The sequence below is a fragment of the Cnephaeus nilssonii genome, assembly GCF_951640355.1.
Source record: "Cnephaeus nilssonii genome assembly, chromosome: 9".
NCBI classification, from domain to species: Eukaryota; Metazoa; Chordata; class Mammalia; order Chiroptera; family Vespertilionidae; genus Cnephaeus; species Cnephaeus nilssonii.
In genome coordinates this window covers 72,889,417-72,904,685 of record NC_137080.1, presented here as the reverse complement: position 1 = coordinate 72,904,685, position 15,269 = coordinate 72,889,417, and the positions used below count along the sequence as shown (strand labels likewise).

At 37.6% G+C, this 15,269-nt stretch overlaps 1 protein-coding gene across 1 annotated transcript in view; it reads left to right on the top strand.

The window, feature by feature from the left end:
- PRIM2 (DNA primase subunit 2) overlaps window positions 1-15,269 on the top strand; it is a 288,462-nt gene that overhangs the window by 47,889 nt on the left and 225,304 nt on the right. Inside the window, exons 6-7 of the mRNA XM_079780542.1 lie at window positions 1,244-1,339; window positions 3,574-3,711. Coding sequence (XP_079636668.1) covers window positions 1,244-1,339; window positions 3,574-3,711 — 234 coding nt within the window. The remainder of the gene's footprint in view (window positions 1-1,243; window positions 1,340-3,573; window positions 3,712-15,269) is intronic.

The window sequence follows — 15,269 nt, the reverse complement described above, 5'->3', positions numbered from 1 at the left end:
ATCAGGGTGGGGGTTCCCTTGGGGCGTGGGGCGGCCTGGGCGAGGGGCCTGTGGTTGTTTGCAGGCTGGCCACGCCCCCCGGCAACCCAAGCGGAGGCCCTGGTATCTGGGATTTATTTATCTTCTACAATTGAAACTTTGTAGCCTTAAGCGGAGGCCTGGGCCAGCCAGGGTGTGCGGAAAGCTTGGCTTCCTCCATCGCCGGGAAAACCCAAGCCTCCCTCCTGCTCTCTCCATGACCGCAGCCATCTTGGTTTGGTTAATTTGCATACTCGCTCCTGATTGGCTGGTGGGTGTGGCTTGTGGGTGTAGTGGAGTGATGGTTAATTTGCATATTACTCTTTTATTAGATAGGATAACATTATGATGAAGAAAAATTGTTCCTGGAAGTAAAACTGTTAGGGTCTGCATGTTTTAATGCTTTTTGAAATGTTTTACCCTTTGGAAAAGGTGTCCCAACACTGTGTATCCTGTTTTCCTAACTTGGGCCATTTTAATAGGTCGAAAACAATACGACATTATTGTTTGAATTTACTTTTATTATTTTCACCTGCATGAATGGTAGCTGTATTATACTTTTGGATTACTAGTACTTCCTACTTCCAAAGGTTTTATTGAGAGTTACTCAGATGTCAAATGATATAAATATTTCCCTCAGTTTGTAATTTATATTTCATCTTAATTTATAGATCTTTTATTTTTCTGTATAGAAGTTTATAATTTTTATCTAGTTAGATCTACCAGTCTTTTCTTTTTAAAGCCATAATTAGTCTGAGATAATAGATTTATAATTGTGTCTAGCAAAACTAGTATTTTAAGTTCGGAGTTGTTTTATGTGTCTAGAAAATTGAGAAATAGTTAAATTGCTCATAACTACAAATAAGTATTTTAATAAAAAAACTTAACTCTTGAATTCAGATAATGCTCATTTTAAGTCTATATTAAACTGAGTTTTTATTATAATTCCTTTGCTTTAATATTATAATACTTTCTGTTGTTTTGCTGTTGTTCTTTTGGTATATGTTGTCAGAAATTGGCAGAGTAGAAATTTGAAAGTGTATTGAATTTAAAATTTTAAAAGTATTTGGCTTCATTAATGCTAATACTGATTTAGTGATTATATTAGGGTTTACAAATTTTATAAAAAATAGAATATTCACTGTTCTAGTGAAGGAAAGTATTGAATTGAAACTTAGTGAAGACTTTTACTTCCTTAAACAATATGAAATATGTTTTCTTTTAGATAAGTAAGGACGAAAAGAATTTTCCAGAAAAGGATATTATTGCTTCATCATTCAGTTCAAATGAGACTGTCTTGGATTTGGAGTCAGTTTATAAGGTATGTAAACTTTAAACTACTTTCTAGGTTTTGTTAAATACATCACATTGAGCTTTCTATACGTGTTTAATTAACCCATGTGTATAGCCTGTTGTCACCACAGCCTCCCGTGCTCCTGCGTGTATTTCTTCTTTACCCCACTAAGAGTGTGCCAGCATTCTGTGTCGGGATGTCCTCCTACACAGACACTCTCCTAACCCTGCCTGGGCTCTGACCCTGCATTCTCTAAAAGGAATTCTCTCCTCACAATGCTTAGGCTTTTATGCTGGATGCTGGGCTGCCCCCTGCAAGGACACTCCCATCACCTCTCGCTCTGGACCCCTGCTCTACATGGAAACCTTCTTTGCTATTGAAGGGCAGACACCTTCTTGGACCATCTCCCCATGTGAACATGGTCTCATACCCTTTGGGCACTCACACTTGCTGTCCTGTGGAAAGACCTTCTTTAACCCACCCACCCAGGTTCCAGCATTTAGCATGGGCTACCTCTGCTGCTCTCTGACCCTTAGCACAGATACCTGCTTTGCTTGAATCCATTGAATGGTTTTCGGACTAAATAGTTCCAGAGGGGAGAGCTGAAATTCATTTTAAAATTTGATAGTTGCAACCCCCCAGGTTCCTTTGAAAAGAATGTATTCAACATTATTGGTGAGTGCCAGTGGCTTAAAATCTTGCCTCCACATTAGCTCCCCATTCTGACTTCCCTGTTCCTACCAGTTAGGCCATCATTCAGTCAGCCTTCCAAATGTAGAGTTTGGGAATCAACATTTATCCCTCCCACATCCCACATTTCCCATTACTCTGCCTTCATATAATCTTTTGCTTCTGCTTAAGCATTTTTATTTCCATTGTGACCACCCTGATAAGCTAGAATCATGGAATATGAGAGCCAAGGAACCCCTAAGAGTCATTTAGATGATCCCTTCCTGCCCTATCCTGGTTTTAAAGATTCTATATTTTTATAAAATTTGTAAACCCTGATATTTCAAATCATTTCTAATATAATTACTAAATCAACATTATCATTAATGAATCCAAATTTGTTTAAAAATTTAAATTCAGTATACTTTCAAATTTCTTCCTATAAACCTTTACCACTGAGGTTTAGAAGCAGTAATTAAATGTTCCAAAATCATAAGCCTAGTGAGTAATAGAGCTTGGATTAAAACACGTTTCCAAACTTCTGTCTCCTTTCCTTGCCTGAATTATTGTAATAAAGCCTCTTACCTCCTCCTCTGATGTGTCCTGTGTGAGTTACCTGTTTGGTGCAGTGTCACGCATGTACTGCCCCAGAGAGCTGTTTGACTTTCCATCTGTGTCTAACTTATTTTCTCAACTAAGTGATGACCTACTTCAGGACAAGGACTGTGTCGTAGTAAAAATTATTTGTTAAAAAAAGCACATGTTCTACTATTTATTATGTGATGTCGTTGAGTATATTGAAGAATGATGGACATATAGATTTAACTCTTACCTAAAACTTGGGCATATAGATAATTTGGGGATCATTTTTTTTTAACCTAATTTTTTCTCTCATTTTTGAAAAGAGAAAAATGATTGGATAGTAAGGATGATTTTCACAGTTCACTAACATATTTCTGATATCTTAAACTTTTAGTATAGTTCATAAGACTTTATAAATGTATAGTAGTATTGGTTTTTTTAAAACATTTATTGGCAACTACTTATTTTAATAGCAAAACTGAATGCTTATTATTATTTTTATTTCTTTTTGTTGAGATTAGCATTTGCAATATATTTCTCTAGAAAAAGAAGGAAACATAGATGAAGAAATTTGTATTGCTTCATTTGTTAGTAATTTTCAGCACTGAACATATTGTATACACATTAGGATTCTACTTGATGCAGAATAAAATGTGGAGTATGTCATATGAAAGGAATACAATGTGCTTTGAGGGCTTGAGTTGGTAGTTTGAACTCCTGGGGACTATAATTTGTAAATTCATTAGTCAAGTAAAAAGAAAGCATTTTAACTTGACAATATTTTTTAAGACATCTACTCTGAAATCAACACATTTTTGGATTGCCACTTCTTTCTTGTGCTAATTGTTTACTTTTAAGGAGTGTAAATTGATCTTTCTTTTCTTCTGATCTGTGGGGATTGATGAATTTGTCATAGGAAGAACTTTATTTAGACTTGGTACATAGAAGACTTAGGAGGATTTCAAAATGACAGGTGCTGCTTATTCTCCCTGTTTCACTCCTGAATTCAGATCCCTTTTGCTGACGCTCTGGATTTGTTCCGAGGAAGGAAAGTCTATTTGCAAGATGGCTTTGCTTATGTACCACCTAAGGACATTGTGGCAATCATTCTGAATGAATTTAGAACCAAGCTGTCCAAGGCTTTGGCAGTAAGTATTTTTCTTTTTTACTATATTCCCATATTTGCTTTATTTCCACATATTCAGATTTTAATTTATAAAGTAGAACCTCAGGTCTCGAACTTAATTCCTTCTGGAAGGTTATTTGGGAAGTGATTTGTTCAAAAACGAAATCATTTTTTCCCTATTAAAATAATGAAAATTAAATTAATTCAATTCAATTGAATTAATCCATTCCAGACCCCAAATGATTCCCTGTTTAAACCTTTCTTATATAAAGTACATGTCTAATGCACTGTTTAATCTGTAAATAAACACTTCTTTTCTTACGTTTATTGAACCACCCCCTACTAGCTTTAAAGGAATCTCTCTTAGCACTCGTTTCCAGGACTGTCTTTCTGGAGGTCAGTATGCAGCATCTTCACTTTTTCCCATAGAGCTTCCATCCGACTGATTACTTTTCATTTATCCAAATCAACAATAATTTTTCTACCCCTTCAATTGCTTGTGATTGTTGTTTTGTGAACACTTTCATACCCTTAGCAACAGCAGCACTTTTGATGGCCTCTTTATGTTTTAAAACTGTGCTAATCGTCCATTTGGCTAGCAACAAAAGCAAAAGAAACCCCAAAACACAAAAATATTCAGAGCACAATTTCCTGATCTGTTAACAACAGGAGGTTCAGTGGTAAACTGACTCATATTCAGCATTCTGTCCTTTGTTTGTGGCCTGAGAGATGTTTTTTTGTCATGTTGAGGTATCAGCATGAAAGGGTTGTTGGTCAAGAACTGAAGTTTTGTTCGACAACCCAGACATTTTTCTCTATGAACAACTTGCTTGAGAACCGAATTGTATGAGATGGGAGATGTTTGAGAACTGAGGTTTGACTGAAATAAATTAATTTTTATAATGATATTCAAATTGCTTATGATGTTGTACTGGTAATTCTAGAACTGTTAGGTTTTTATTCGTTTCTACCCTTAGTTAGTTTTCTTATTTTTTCTTTCTCTTGGTAATACTAATGGAGAGCTGGTAAATTTTGTAAGTGGGTTTTTCAAGGTCCTGTCTCTTTGCTTGGAAATGAATTTTATATAAGGCCCTTCACATTAGAGTGGCCTTTGGTGGATGTAATCCTTAGATTTTTGTTCTAAATTGGTATTTTGGGTCAGTAGAGGGCAATGTAGAAGAAAGTCTTTATATTAAATAGTAAAAACAGTGATATGATAGTGCTGCAATGAAGAGCCTACTGCTAGGTGAGATTGGTGCTAGCTGTGTTGAATATATAACATGATCAGTGCTTTTTCAGAGATTTGTTGAAACTGTTATACTTAAGTATAACATCTTAAAAATACACACAAAAATTGTACTATTTTCTGGTGTAAATAATTTTTATTACTGGTTCTCCTGGGTTAACTAACATGTATAATTCAGCTATATCAGCATTTGGGAAAACTAAAATGTTAACTCTGCTTTTATGAAAGATGGCACTTTATTTAAATACATAGCATTATGGGTGTTTCGTAACTGTTAATATTCTTCCTCTTTCCTTAATCCTATGTGTTGTGGTTGTTGTTACTGTTTTCAATCTTTAGTAGTGTTGATGTTTTTTCAATATTTTCTTTACTTGTCTTGTAACTTATCCTGGACCATAATCTATTTACAGGTAAAGATAGTATCTTTTATACTGTCCGTCTCTGTAGCAGACATATTTGCCTGCTGGTGGTTGTTCTCCTTGTTTTATTATTGGTTTTGTTCACCCACTTTGCCTGTTGACATGTTAGATAGCACTTCTTTATGTGGAACAGCCATGTACTTTTCAGGACAGTGGGTATCCTTAGCTCTCATCCCCTAAATGCCAATAGTGGTCCAAGTCCCCATAACAACCAAAAATATCACCATGTATTTCAGAAAGCTTCTGCAGTGTTGGTATCATCCTTGGGCTGATCATGGTGGTTTCTTCCTCCTTTCCAAATTGTTGATCTGTGCATGTGATACAACGTAACTCTGGCTGAAAATATGAGAAGTTGTTTGGGGGCTTCTGAAAAAAAGCTTTCCTTGCTAATAAAAATGGGCACATGCATATTTGCTAGTCAACTTAGTTTCCTAACAATCTTATGTACAAAGAAGGCTATGTGGCAGATTTAAAAAAAAATAGCATTTTTATTTATTTCAGAGACGAAGGGAGAGGGAGAGAGAGATAGAAACATCAATGATGAGAGAGAATCATTGATCGGCTGCCTTCTGCATGCCCCCTTCTGGGGATCAAGCCTGCAACCCGGGCTTGTGCCCTCACTGGGAGTGGACCTCCAGGTTCATAGGTTGACCCTCAACCACTCAGTCACATCAGCTGGGCCATGTGGCAGATTTTTGCAATTTCTCCCCCCTCTTATGGGCAGAAGATGGGGAATATAAATATACTGAGATTAAAGACAGAACTCTATGAGTTCCTAAGTTAGGAATACATTTATTTTTTCAGCAAATTACACTTAAGCTTTGTATATCCCTCTCTCATTCTTTCCCCCTTCCAACATACTATAAGAAATTTTAAAATATTTTTTTAGAATTTTGAAGTAATCACAAACTTACAGAAAAGTTGCAAGTAAAAAAACAATAATGTTTTCCCTAAATCATTTGAGAATAAGTTCCCAACCTTACGTCTCATCTCTCCCAATACTTGAGCGTGTAATACCTGGAAACACAGATGTCCTCCCCATAACCACAATTCCACTGTCAAAATAAGGAAAAGTAACATCAGATCATGGCTACCATCTAGGCCTCAGGCCCCTTTCACTGTCACCAGTTGTCTCTGTCGTGTCCTGTATTTGTCCTAAATCAAATGTGCCATTTAGTTATTGTCTTTTTAGTCTCCTATAGTCTGGAATAGGTTCTTAGGTTTCCCTTGACTTGCATGATTTTGTTACTTTTGTAGGTTCTAGGCCAAGTTACTTTATAGAATAGCTCTCAATCTGGTCTGATATTTTTGCATGTTGAGATGCAAGTTTTACATCTTGAGCAGGAATATCATAGAGGTGAGGGTATATTCTTTTCATTGCATCCTATCAGGTGACACATGATTTTGATTCATTCCAGTTCTGATTGACTTTATTTAACAGTGTATTTACCTATTCTGTTATTGACGTGCATTTGGGTTTTGTTTTCTTTCTTGTGGTTATTACTAATACTGCTGCTCTGAACATTCTAGGACCTCTTTGGCAAACATTTCTGTTAGTTCTATGCCCAGGATTGGAACTGTAGGGTGTAGGGTGGTCCACCTTCTGCTTTAGTGGATTCAGACTTACTGGGTTGGTCCTGATTGCCAGGGCTTGTGGAGAGCTCTGGCCTCAGTGTCTTTGGATTTGATAGAAGAGGGACAGTGATTGCTGCTTGACTTTCTCCCGGCAGGGTCAGGGCCGCGTCAGGTTGAAAGATTGTCCAAAGAACCGTTTGCCTTTTATTTTTCTTATCTTCACCTGAGGATATTTTTTTCCATTGATTTTAGCAAGAGTGGAGTGGAGGGGAGAGGGGAGAGGGGGAGAGAGAGAGAAACATTGATGTGAGACATCACCGATTGGTTGCCTCCCAGGGGTTGGGGATTGAGCCCGCAACTGAGGTACATGCCCTTGACTGGGAATTGAATCATGGAGCCAAACCAGACAGGGCCCCTTTGCCTTTTCCTGCAGGAGAGTGGATGGCGTGTATTGCCTGGGAACCTGACCTGACAGCTGTGGGAGGGAGCAGAAGGAAGGGAGGGGATTTCTTTTAGGGCTATAGCGAAGGAAAAAGCTAAACCTATTGCTATGGTCTCTTTATTACTGTCTTTTCCCAGGAGGAAAATTTTGACCTTGGGATAGATAATTGAAAAATATCAGGCGTATGAATGGAAATATCCTTGTAGGATGAGAAAAATTGCCCTAAAGATGAAAAAAAGGTACTTTAATTAGTGGCAGAGGGTGAAATAAATGGGGCTGGGGAAGTCTAAGGTGATAGAAGAGTTTTATCCCAGGTGATGTCTGAAAGCTTGTTCTTAATGGGATTTTTATGAAAACGGAACTAGTCTGGCTTTTGAACATGCTCTAGGACTCGTAAAAGAGGGACAGGAGCTTCTCATTTGATAAAAAACCCTTTCTCACCGTGCTGAGCTGTGGAGACTCAGCCGTGGCCACTCTTCCTCCGGGAAGCCCTCCCCAGGCCTCCAGGTTGTGTTAAGTGCGTCTTCTTTGTGCTCCCACAGTACTCAGCTCACTACCAACTACGATGACATGATTCCAGTTATGTGTTTCTCTCCTTAACTAAAATATAAGCTTTTTGAGAGTAAGGGCTCTGTCTTAATTAAAATTTTCCATATACCCCATAGGGGCAGTGCTCAGTAACATTTTGTTGAACTGGTAGGTGCTGAGTAATAATAATTTCTATTTGTCCATGGTTTACTGTTTATGCATTTGACCCTCACCATGAGTCTCTGAGACAGACAGAGATTACAATCTGCATTATATAGATTAGGAAAATGCAGTTCCTAGAGGCTGTTTATCCAAGGTTATTGCTGGAGCCATTTCTGAATATCAGGTCTTCTAATTGTAATCCCTATGCTCTTTTGTTGGTAACTGTTTCTTTGTAAGGCTTTGTATTATCAGGGAACTTACTGAGATAATATTGGAAGGTAAATTTTACTAGTGTCTAGTTACAGAGCAGGCAAAAAGGGTGAATTTGGAGCTGAGATGTAATAAATTGATAACCAGTTATGGAAAAGAATGAGGGAAAGACATATTTCTTTGCTTCACAAGCAATTTTAGAAGCTTTGGCCAGTTCTTTCAGTTAATGGTTTATTTTTTCAATAACATTTTATTTGTTCACCCATGTATTGTTTTGGGTACTAGGGACACAGTATTTAACAAGATAAAGGAAAATTTTCTTTTTTATAAAGTTTATATTCTAGTGGGAAATAGACAATTACTAAAATAATAAACAACAATATTGAATATGTGTTATGAAGGAGCCAGCTCAACGCCGACAGAGGGAAGTGCATTCCAGGCAGGGAAAGTCACCAATTCAAAGGCCCCGAGGAAAAAAAGGGGATATGTGTAATACTTTCAACTATAAATATTAAACAAGCAAACACACAAAAAACACACAAAGGCCCTGAGGAGGGAGTATTGGTGTTTTTGCAGAGTTAAAAAGGCCAGTGCAGCTGAAGGGTAGTGAGCTAGCAGAGAGTGGAACCAGGTGAGACTACAGGGCTGGATGGAGGACTTGGACTAAACCAGGGTAAAGGGTTTGGTTTTTAGCTCAGTGTAGTCGAAAATCAATTAGGGAGTGATAAGATCTGGTTTATATTTTAAATAGATTACTGCTGCTGCTACTTGAAAACCACTGTGGAGGGTATAGAAAGGGTGGAAGCAAGATTAGTTTGGAAGTTTATCACATTAACCTGGATGGTGGCTTGAAATAGGTTGGTTTTGAAGGTAACAAGTGAGAGAAGTCAGTGGATATCAGCTTTGTTTTTGAAGTATTGTTGACATGACAGACTGGGTGTGAGAGAAAAAGAGGAATCTTTTAAAGTTTGCCAGGCGGTGATCTAAATGTTTTCCATGAATCAACACATTTAATCTTTCTAGTAACCCCATCTGGTGGGTACCATTACTACCCTCCGAGGCTTGTAATATCTTTGCACAGGATATCCTGAGCAGCAGACAGGATTTGAATCCGTGCAGCCTGGCTTTTGAGTCTGTATTCAGAACACTATATTACACCCTCTAGATTTTGGCCTGAATAACTGATTAGAGGGGGATTCCTTTTACCAAGATGCTGAAGACTGAGAGAAAGAGGTACATAAAATGAAGTCAAGAGTTCTGTCTTGAGCATGATAAGTGGGAGGTGCTTATTAGTCATCCAAATAGAGATACCAAGTACGAAGCCAGGTTTAGAAGTTTGGATGTTTGGGCAGGAGAATGTGAAGCCCTGAGACTGAGGGGGCACAGGAAGGGTGTGGGTATCAGTGGGGAAGAGAGGCCCACGGCTGAGCTGGAGCTTTCCCATGCGTCTGCTCTGTCACTCAGCAGTGGAACCGCTTTCTTTAAAAACAAAAACAAAAACAAAAACGGACAGCTCCTGAAAATGTAGCTGAATTTCTTTAAAGCAGATTCTCTTTTTCTCATGTAGTGTGACTGACTTCACTTTCTGTTTGTGAGACTCATTCTTAAAAGGCTCTAGTGAAATGTTAAAAAAACCAGTCTTTCAGAAAATATATCTATACATTTTAATTTAGACGTAGAAGGAAGTACTTTGAGAAGTTCCCAAGGAAATAATTTGCAGGCAAGTAAGCAGCTCTTGGAGTCACAGAGAAAAATAAGGATTTTCTTTTTTTTTCTTTTTTAAAAGGATTTCCTTTTTTCCATTTTTGGAATCCTCGTTGAGTCTATGGCTCACCAAGTGTTTGTTGCTGTGGAAAAATGTTCTTTGTAGGCACTTGATCAAGTAATTTTTATTTATAAAGAACTTGGAATCCTCTTAATTCTTTTATCCTCTTTTTAAAAGCAGTGTTCAGTTTAATTCTTTAAGCTGTGGTTAAATATAATTATTTTTCTTGAATGGTTACTTACTGTGGAATCATATAGGAATTTTATTTGTCTTATTTGTGTCCAACTGGTTGATTTCCTTGGGTTTTAGTTTGACTAATATGCCTTTTCTAATATTGCTTCCTGATTATTTAATGCTATTTTTAAGTGGTTGCAATGAGCTAGTTAGTGCTGCAGCCAATCCATCAATGTGCAAGTTGTGGCTACTACACCTTCACCCCCACTTTTGCTACCAGACTCTACCTTGTTTATTATGTTTTGGCTTATTTTTAATTTTAAACATTTCAACTTTTTTTTTTTAGATTTTTCACCTTGTTTATTTTCCCATTGTACCAATCTGTAGTGAACAAAACATTGCAGTTGAAAGCATGAACCTATCAGAAAGAAATCGTTTATTTTTTTTGGAGGGGGAAATAAACATGCTGTTTCTACTTGGAGACATGCTTGTTGACTGAGGATACTCAGCTGAACTTGGTCATTGCTCTGTTTGAGTCATTGGTTTGTTAAGCCCTTTATGATGTGCAGTATACAGTTCGTTGTCCATTCAACAAATTAAAAAAAAAATCAGGTTTAATGCACAGTGCCTATGGGAAATGGAAAGTTTATGACACAGGACTCTGACCCTCAAGAACCCCCGTGTCTAGTAGGGAGAGCTTAGGACTCAGTGACCAGGTAGAAAATGGGTGTGTCCTGAGAGTTGTATCACCTGAGCTAGGGAAATTAGTGAGAGTTGACATTGACTTTAAATTATTTGGCTTCAATAAGCCAAATGAGATGAACAGTTTGCAGAGAGCAGTAGAGCTAACTGGATAGGTGCCAGAAAGCATGGACTATTAGAGATGTGTTTTAGCAACAGAGATGTGAGACCGAGCTGTTTGGGAGAGGAAATGATTTTGGTATTGGGTCTTGGAGTTTATTGGTTTAGTAGGACATCCTGGTAAATTTGGGTTGAAACTTAGAAGAGTGCTTAGAGATTAAGAGAGAGATTGGGGAGTCACCTACATCCGTGGTCGGCAAGCTGTGGCTCGCGAGCCACATGCGGCTCTTTGGCCCCTTGAGTGTGGCTCTTCCACAAAATACCACGGTCTGGGCAAGTCTATTTTGAAGAATTGTCGTTAGAAGAAGCTTAAGTTTAAAAAATTTGACTCTCAAAAGAAATTTCAATCGTTGTACTGTTGATATTTGGCTCTGTTGACTAATGAGTTTGCCGACCACTGACATGATTGTGAAATTTGAAGCCTAACTAGTAGATGCAATTTCAAAGGAGTAAAGAATATAAAGAGAAGGGGACCAAACTGAATATTTCAACGTTGGATGTGGAGATCAGGCAGATGCAATGAGTTGAATACCACAAACGAACAAGTTATTATCAGTGAGTCTTAGTATCTTTCTCCATATGTATTTTATTTTACAAAATGGGGCTTTTGTCACCATTGACAGAATAGGATGAATAAAAGTGATTTTCTTGTTTTAGTGAAATATTCTAGGTTTTTGATAAAAGAAGTTTCATTCATTGAAAAAAACCAGTAACATATGAAATTCTGTAGTGCTATATATTCTTTAGGTGTTCATTTGAAGGGGCTAGTTTATGTGAATATTTTAAGAAGTTTTGATTTTTCCTTTTATTTCTTTCTGCAGTGCTTAGTGCGGTTCTGCATTCTGTGCTTATGGAAATTATTGGTGGCAAGAATTTTAATGATTCACTTATTTCAAGTTCTTTGCTTTCTAGTTGCCAGCAAATGTGAGCACATAGAGAATTTTAGAGCAGGAAAGGATGTTAGAGCTGTGTTAATCATTTGTGTATTGTCTTGCCCTCTTTTTTGGCAACTAGAAATTCAGTGGATATGCTTGCTTTATTATGTACGACAGTGCTTATTAGCTTTATTTTATAAGGGGCTCGCAATAGCACTTACCAGGTAGGCCCCTTCATTTGCCCTTGAAAGCGTAACCCCAGATAGGTTGAATGGCTTACCACAATTCAGGCAGCTACTTAGTGTAGGACCTGGGCCCTGCATAACTGCTTAAGTTCAAGGCCCTTTTTACTATAGTAGTTGGTTACCTCTCCCCAGGCCCACGTACCTCTGCTCTTCTACTGCTTTCTCTGATTCACTTTCCCTATAGTGGTGTTTCTATCATGTTTTATTTTTTAAAATTTAACGTTATTGTTGAAAGTATTACAGGTGTACTCTTTTTTCCCCATTGACCCCTTCTAGCCCGCCCCTGCCCCAGGCCCTCACCACACCATTGTCTGTCCATGGGTTATTGCATATACGTTCTTTGGTTGATCTCTTTCCACTCCCCCGTCCCTGTGTTACCGCCCGCCCTTTTCCTCTGAGATTCATCAGTCTGTTCCATGTTTCTATGTTTCTGGATCTATTTTGTTCATCAGTTTATTATGTTGTAAATGTTGGGTTCCCCAGGGTAGGGATTGTGCCATATTCAGCTTCATTAGCTCTGATGCCTAGCACAGTGCCTTGTGAGGAGTAGATGCTTAGAATCTGATGAATTACCTTGTGAGAGCAGCATGTTTGTATTCTCCATATTTGCTGAGAAAACTAAAGTTAAATGGGATTGCACTTCTCTGTACTATTTATAAAGGAGTGAGGTACCCGATAATGTGTGAGGTGCTGTACCTGCAGAATATTCCTGAAATCTCAATTGCAAATGTTTATCATCTCAAAATACTTCCAAAGAATTACAGTTGGCTGCAGCAGTTAAAATTATTAATCTTTTGACAGTTTTTCTCTGGGGTATGTAAAAAACTATGATGCAGCATAAAACAGGTTTAAACTCTGGCTACTTTGAAAATAGCAGCTTCATTCTTCATGGTTGAACAAACTCTCCAGAGGAATTCTTAAGTTACTATTTTTATGGTCACATTTGTGTCCCCTGCACACCTCTCCCCATTCACAGAAAAGATAAGCTTCACCCACACTCCAGTATAAACACACCCAGTCCTCAGATCACTTCTCAGATTTAAGCATTATAATTACCTGTTTCAAATCCTCAGCCTAGGTTGGCTAGAAAATACCTAGTATTTTTACACATTACTTATAGTATTTTTTTCATTGAGCTGCACTGCTTTCATTGACACCAGAGTGCACTGAAACACAGATTTTGATTCCTATTCCTTACTTGTGATGAGAAAATATCAGGAGATTCAGTTGCTAGGAAACACCTGAATACTGAAAAGTTTTTTTTTGTGTGTTTTTTTTTTTTTTGTACTTGTAAATTCAATTCTTTGACAGTTCCACTCTCATAGAGCAAAAATGTATTCAGTCACTACAAAGAAAGATGCATCACCTGTTAGTTTTCCAATTTAAAAATTTTGCACAGGGGGATCTAGGATTATGGAAAATGTTATAGGACTGATTAAGTGTTGAGAGTGTAATTTTTAACAGTGACCGGACATTGAAAAGTAATGATGATGTATACGTCTTTGAGTTTGTTTTCTTAAAGTTTCTGATTCATCATTAATGAGAAAAAGCGGAGAACAAGAAACACAAGTACACACAACACACACACACACACACACACAGACAGGAAATTAAACCAAAGTAAAATACTATATGAATTAAACCAACTTTGTCTCATAGGATTGGCCACATCCAATATTAAGTCACCCATGTCTGCTCTTTTACCTATGACACCTAGTAATTATGTGCCAAAGAAAGAATGAATATTAAAAGGAAACAAATATGTGACACCTTAATCAATAAAGAAATAAAAAAAATAAAAAATAAAAGGAAGTGCTTGGTTATAATCATGTATAGCTTTCCTTTATAACTGATTTTCATTTGGAAAAATATGTTTATCCAAGTTCATTCCAGTAACTGTTTTTGTGTATTTATCATGTGCCAGACAAAAACACTGGGGCACAAGTGTATGATTAAGTTTTCAGGGTGCGCATAACGTTTGAGGGGGCAGTAAGCGGGGAGAGATGACCTTAGCCATTACACAGTGCGGTCAATGAAAGAAAAATGTACACTGAGTACAGAGATAGCATAGAAAAGAGAGTGATGGACGTAGTGTGGGGGTCATAGAGCCTCAAAGATGTCAGCTCCAATCTGGGTTTTGCATGGCTCTGTCTTTGATGTGAATAATCCCTTCACCTTGTCTTTTTTGGGGTGGGGGTGAGGGATGGGGAATGGGACCACTGTGATTTTCCTTCATTTGTAAGTTCCCTCTGCGTTTCTTCCTTGTCCACACCCTTGGCTGATAACAAACCTTGACATTTCTTTCTCCTCCTGCCTGCTCCATTCAGGCAGATGAGTACTATTCCTAGACCTGCTCCTAATTCTATACCGTCCAATTTCACTGCTTGTCTCTTTAATTGCGCATATATACTTGAGGAACTTGTCAGGGAGTGCAGGATCCACCCTCTGATTTACATGCATTGCAATATCTTGAGTCTCGGAAATAAAACTCTGTTAAGTAAGGCTTTAATGTCTTTATCCAGTGACACAGCGAAAACCCTGTGAACTCAAGTAGGCAGCGTGTGTGCTGAAATTGGAGTGGTGCAGAGACTTGTTTCTGAAATGTTCTAGGAGAGCAATGTGCAAGTTCAAACCAAAATAAAAATAACAAGTGAACATTGTCCCAGAGTTGATAGAGATAATAGTTGATACTAGAAATAATCAAGGAACCATAGACTTGAGAAAAACAAAATGAACAGATCTGATTTCCCCTGAAATTTAAAAAAGGCACTAAGGTTAGAAGTAAATGTTTTATGAGGCTCTTGCTGTTTGTATGAAATTCTTTTTACTCTTTATAATTTTATTCTTTCCGGGTACATTTAAAAACATGAGAGTCGGCGAGTTTGTGTTTTCATGCCTGCATTTTTAATCAGAAGCCTATCATAGAGTTATGAGCCTTTAGTAATATAGAAAGCACTTATGCTCTGGTTTTAAAAATGTTATGGTTGTCCTTGGTGAAACTATAATTTTGTCCATGTACAAATTATATTTGTTGAGTTGCAAAACATTTAGGTGAACAGTGTCAATGAGTTTAGTAAA